Source organism: Mesoplodon densirostris, chromosome 11 (assembly GCF_025265405.1).
Source record: "Mesoplodon densirostris isolate mMesDen1 chromosome 11, mMesDen1 primary haplotype, whole genome shotgun sequence".
Lineage (NCBI taxonomy): Eukaryota > Metazoa > Chordata > Mammalia > Artiodactyla > Ziphiidae > Mesoplodon > Mesoplodon densirostris.
Window position 1 is genome coordinate 64,064,573 of NC_082671.1, and position 6,000 is coordinate 64,070,572.

The 6,000-nt window shown below is 61.7% G+C and overlaps 1 protein-coding gene across 2 annotated transcripts in view; it reads left to right on the plus strand.

The window, feature by feature from the left end:
• The window catches only part of WNT7B (Wnt family member 7B), a 49,177-nt gene extending 43,456 nt beyond the window's left edge, over positions 1-5,721 (plus strand). For both annotated transcript variants that reach the window (XM_060113496.1, XM_060113495.1), the window contains exon 4: positions 5,242-5,721. In XM_060113496.1, the coding sequence (XP_059969479.1) occupies positions 5,242-5,721 (480 nt within the window). The remainder of the gene's footprint in view (positions 1-5,241) is intronic.
• Positions 5,722-6,000: the final 279 nt, after the last annotated feature.

The window sequence follows — 6,000 nt, forward strand, 5'->3', positions numbered from 1 at the left end:
ACAGGGATCCTGTTTGCGCACAAGGTGGGAGCCGGGCCTGGCCTGGGACCCAAGGGTGAGGGGAGGCCCCTGGGCCACAGTCCATGTCCCTTCCCTGCTCCTAGAGGGGTCATGCCAATATACGAGGAAAGGCTTCCCGGAGGAGGCAGCCTTTGGCTCAAACTGCTGTGAGAGACTGGAGGAAGGGGTGTTCCCAGGAAGCAGGAACGGAAGGGCAGAAACTGAGCTGGGGGCTCTTGGGCAGCCAGCTTCATGCGCGGGACGCAGAGTGGTGGGTGATAACCGAGGACATTCAAGCCGGGACGCACTGGGGAAGAAGTCAGGGCGAGTCCAGCCCCGCCCCTGGGAGATGAGGGCCCCAGATACTGGGCTGGGAGGGGCGGCCGCCATGGCGGCAAGATGGCCCGAGATAGGGTAGCCAGCCAAGTGGAACGCCTCTGGGTCTGGCTCTCCAGCCCGGGGGGCTGCACCTAGGGCGCCAGGGCCTGAGGGGCTCTGCAGGCTAGGCACGACTTGCCTTTCCAGGCAAAGAGTTGAAGATGTCCTCTGCCCCAGGGCCCGGAGCTGAGCTCGTTCACTCTCACTGCCCCTTCTGTGGGCCAGGCGTTATGCTGGGTGCAGGGTCAGTGAGGAGTGAGACATAGCCTTGGCCGCGGGAGCTCCCACAGCTCCAACTGAGGGGAGCAGGAGCTGCACCCAGAAACAGTGAGAGCCCAGGGACCTGAGGGAGAGGTAGCAGTAGCTTCCGGGAGGCAGTGGTGTCCACGTACTGGAGCTGAGAAGAGCAGAGGCAGAAGGAGCTGGCACTTGCGAGGTGTGGGGGGGGGAGGGGTGGGGGAGGGGTGGGGGAGGGGGGAGGGGTGGGGGAGGGGTGGGAGGTGCGGGAGACGGGTACTGCAGATGGTTCCGGCTGGCGGGAGCATGAGGGGTGGTGACACAGGGCCTGAGAAGTAAGCAGGGACCGGCCCAGAATGGGCCTTGAACGCCAGGCCCAGGGTTTTGACTGCATCCTGTAGAAGCGCAGGTTGCCATGCAGCAGGTGGTTATTAAATTATTGTCAGATGAATAGATGAGTGAAGAAATGAGTGACAGCCTTTGTCTCCAAGGAGCTTACAGACAGCACGTAGGCCCCATTCTCTAGGCACAGGCAAACAGTGATCTGGGTCTGGGAGGGCAGAGGAAGGAGAGATTCAATGACATGGAGGCACCAGGAGGGCTCCCTGGAGGAGGAGGTGTGGCTGAACTCTCAACTGAACCAGTCCCCCCCCACCCCCCTTTGAGCCTCTGCAGTGGCTTAGGTCTTGAGCAGGGGCTTTCCCACACCCCTGGGAGGACGGCCTCACTGTCCCCATTTTACACATGGGGACTCGGTGGCAGCAGGGGGTGGGCGGGAGGGGGTCCTGCCAATTGACAGGTGATGAAAAGGCATAAGGGGAATGGAGGCTAGCAGGATTGGGCCCCCCGGGGAGACAGGAGGCATGACAACAAGGAGGCTGGTGAAGGGACCTGGGCCTGTTCAGGGGGATGAGGATGGAAGAGGGTCAGCATGTTGGGGGTTTTGGACTGGGCTGAAGCCATGAACCTGGAAGCCATGAACTGAGGAGAAGGAGATTGTCAGGGGCGGGGAGAGCAGATGGGCAGTGCGAGGGCCCGTCAGGGACAGGGCAGCCCCAGGAAAGGCCTCTAAAGTGGTCAGCAGCCGGGATTCTCCTGCCAGCGCTGTCCCTAGCTGTTTGTGAGGCTCTGGCTGGCCCGGTCCTTCTGCTGAGTCAGTCTTCCCATCCGCACAGTGGGTGTAATGCACCTTGTGCCCCTCCCCCACTGCCTCTCCAACAGCCTCGACCCTGTGGGGCTGTGCAGTGTGTGTGTGGTCTGAGCCCTTGGAAGAGGCCAACAGTGGTGGCCACACAGTGTCCCCGGGGGGCTGATCATAGCGGTAGAGTTGGGGTGGGTGTGGCTTTTGAGGCTTCCTAGAGAAATGAGTGCAGACCTTCATGGGTCATCCCAGTGCTGGGGCACCCTGGCCCCATTATAGAGCGGCCAGGCCCACTCCCACCCCCACCCGCTTAGGGCCATGGAGTTCAGCAAGTCACGTGGAGAGGAAGCTGATGATGCCACACTGAAGTCCCCCGAACCGCGTGGCTTAGAGCAAGAGAAATTTATTCTCTCATAGAGGCAGAGGGCCTAAATCAAGGTGTCGGCAGGGCCGAGCTCCCACCACGGCTCCGGGGAAAGACCCTTCCTGCCTCTTCCAGCTCCTGGTGGCCCCAGGTGCTCCTTGACTTGTGGCCACATCATCCAGTCTCTGCCTCTGTCTTCACACGGCCCCTCCTCTGTGTCTGTGTTCCCTCCTCTTCTGTCTCTTATAAGGACATGTGTCCTTGGACTTAGGGCCCACCCTGAACCAGGATGATCTCATCTCGAGTCTTACTTACATCTGCAAAGTTCCTATCTCCAAATAAGGTAAACTTCTGAGGTTCTGAGTGGACATGAATTTGGGGGGGACACTCTTTTAGCCCACCCCAGACCGGCACATGGCCCACCACCTCCCTGGTGGGCCAGGGCTGGACAAGCTGAGCGTGGAGACCTGCTCAACTCCGGGCTCCCTCAGGACTACGGTCCATCAACCCTGTGACTCCCCCTAACTTGACAGTAACTAAGCACTGTCCCCAGAGTGGGGGCCATCCCTTATTCTGTGAAGAATCCCGGTCAGCCCTTTTCTGGAGCTCCCCCACCTACCCCCTCCACTACCTAGGGTGGTGGGGCAGGGGTGAGGCCCAGGGGAGGGGCCCTGCTCAGCCACCAGCTCCTCTAGGCAGGGTGGGTCACTCTGCACCCTCCCAGGTGGTCTCCTGGGGCAGCGGGACTGGCGCCACCGTCACTGTCGCGCTTATCGTGAGGGCACTGGAGACTGAAACAGCACATTCTTGAATCCTGGGATCACTTCCCAGGAGAGGCTTAGGCCCAGGGGACCCAGCCAAGCGAGGCTTCAGCCCCTTGCTCTGCAAACAGCTGCCCGATCGGCTTCATCTGCTGATTGTCACACAGGATCTGGCCACACAGGATCTGAACGTGGAGGGAAGGGGCTCGGGGCAGATGGCAGAGCGAGGTGTGGGCAGCTGAAGTGGGCATTACCGGTGGCCGTTAAGCCTGGACCACCTGGCCTGCACAAATGCTAGCCTGGACACTCCTGCCAGGTCTCTGGCCATCACCACCTGTCTGAGGAGGCACCTCCTGGGTCAGCAGCCTGGGGTGGGGTGAACTGCTTCCCGGGCTGGGGGCTCTGAGAGGGCTACGAATCTGGTCAGCTCCTGGCCCGGGGGCACCACGGCAGGCAGTGTGGCCAGGGCAGGGGAAGCTTCCCAGCCTTGAAGGGTAGATTAATGGAGGGAGGGGCTTTTGGGGGAAGGGGATGGTCCAAGCAAAGATGAACACGGGGTGGGGTGGAAGGAGGGAAAGGAGAGGTCTGACGGGGGTGAAGGGGAGACGGGGGAGGGGCAGGAGGCAGAGAAGAGGTCCAGATATACTTTTCCGGGGCGGAGGTCCCACCCTTCACCCAGACCCCCAGACCCTCAGACCCGACTTCTGGCCAGTGCCTTCCACCCAAACACCCCACGGCACAGTCACCAAGCCCTGCAATTCCAGTTCTGAGTATTCCCCAAACCTGGCCCCTTCCCCTCCTCTGGATATTGGGGCCCGCCCCACCTCGGCCCTCCCATGGTGGAGCATCACCCTTCCCTCTCCTTCCTCCTCCCTTTACCCCAGCTTCTCCTGTCTCCACCCCGGGACACCATCCACACAGGAGCAGAGAGCCTCACCCCCCAAACTTTTCCCCAGCTTCTCCTGTCTCCACCCTGGGACACCATCCACACAGGAGCAGAGAGCCTCACCCCCCAAACTCCAGGCCACCAGCCTCACGTCATGTTCATTTGGGCCGAGTCTCCCCTTCCTTGCTTGCACTGTGCCCCCCCAGCCCCCACCTCTTTGTCTAATGAGGTCCTACTCCTCCGTCAACACCTAGTACAGGCACCACCTACTCCAGGAAGCCCCCCACCCTAGGCAGCCTCCCCCTCTTACAGCCCCTGCACTTTGCTGCTTTGTGTGTCAGTTTCCTCCTGTTTCCCACCTGGACTGTGAGCCCCGGGGTTCCTCGCCTTGGTCCAGGGCCCCATGTGGTCAGGACAGGGAAAGTGAGTGGGCAGTAGCTGACACCGTGGATGTTTCTGTCTTTCTTTCATTTGTTCATTCATTCATTCATTCACTGAGGGTCAGGGCTGGGGTTCTGGACCAGGGGGCAGAGGGTGGCCAAGACCCTGTAGGGCTGGGCTGTCACAGTGAGGCCAGCGGGAGCCCAGACAGCTGACAAATGGCCCTTGTGCAGTCGTGGGGCGGCAGCTAATGATTCCCCATCTTTAATCAGGCCTGGCTGGCAGGGCCTTTTCGATCCGGGTAAATGAGTGCCTGGGGTCAGGGCTGGCTCTGGGAATTGGCTTTCCAGGGCCAAGGAGGGAGGCCCAAGGAAAACACGGCTGCACCCATCACGGGCCCTCGGGGAGCAGGAGAGAAAGAACAACACTGGTCTGAGGGTGGCTTCCCAGCAGACGGCACGCCCGGGCCTCACTGATCCATGAACTCACCTCCCACCCACCCCCACTCTGTCCTTCAGCAAAGGTGTACAGAGCTCCGTGTGCGTGCCAGGCTTTCACTGAACAGCCGCTCATTAAGTGCCAACTGCATGCCAGGGCCTACACCAGGCACGAGGGTGCGTAGTGGAAGAGACAGGGGTGGGGGATCCACACTTATTAAGCACCTGCTGTTGCTGGACCTGGTACCGAGAGGTGCCTCCTCCAGCCTGGATGGGTGCGTGCACCAACTTCTCCACCTGCCACTCTGTGACTGGCAGGGAGTCCCACGGCCCCCTGAGCCTGTCTCCTCATCAGTGCATTGACCTGCAGCTCCCGTAAGAATTTAGTGAAACACGTTTGATAAATGTACCCCACGCTCTGCTGAGTTCTGAATATTCTCACTGGACCCTCCCAGGACCCTGTGTGGTAGGGACCTATGGTCAGTAGCCCCACTTAATGGATGAGGAGATGGAGGCTCTGGGAGGAGGAAACACTGACCGTGTGGTCACACAGCGGGAGGTGGGGAGCTGGGTCCAGGTGTGGGGGAGGCCGGGGTGGGAGGGAGCAGGGAGGCCCCAACCCTCCACCCACACTGAGCCTACCCCATGGCCCGCAGGTCCTGGAGGAGCGCATGAAGCTGGAGTGCAAGTGCCACGGAGTGTCGGGCTCATGCACCACCAAGACGTGCTGGACCACGCTGCCCAAATTCCGCGAGGTGGGCCACCTGCTCAAGGAGAAGTACAACGTGGCGGTGCAGGTGGAGGTGGTGCGGGCCAGCCGCCTGCGGCAGCCCACCTTCCTGCGCATCAAGCAGCTGCGCAGCTACCAGAAGCCCATGGAGACGGACCTGGTGTACATCGAGAAGTCGCCCAACTACTGCGAGGAGGACGCGGCCACGGGCAGCGTGGGCACCCAGGGCCGCCTGTGCAACCGCACCTCGCCCGGTGCCGACGGCTGCGACACCATGTGCTGCGGCCGAGGCTACAACACCCACCAGTACACCAAGGTCTGGCAGTGCAACTGCAAGTTCCACTGGTGCTGCTTCGTCAAGTGCAACACGTGCAGCGAGCGCACCGAGGTCTTCACCTGCAAGTGAGCGGCTCCTCCCCGCCCCGCGGCCCCGCCCTGCGGCGTTTTGCACTTCTGCTCCCAGCCGGGCCGAGGGCAGAGGTGGGTGGAGAAGGTGGGAGCTCCACGGGCGGGCGCAGCAGAGCTCCCCCGGGGCCGGTCACCCTCTCCTTGCCCCCCAGGGGCTCCCTCCTGCCATTCCTGTCCCCTCCCATGGCAGAACAGTGCCCATCACCTGGCCCAGAGGGCGAGGCCAATGGCATGAGTGTCCCCGAGGGGCCCAGTGAATTTCTTTTCTTTTCTCCGG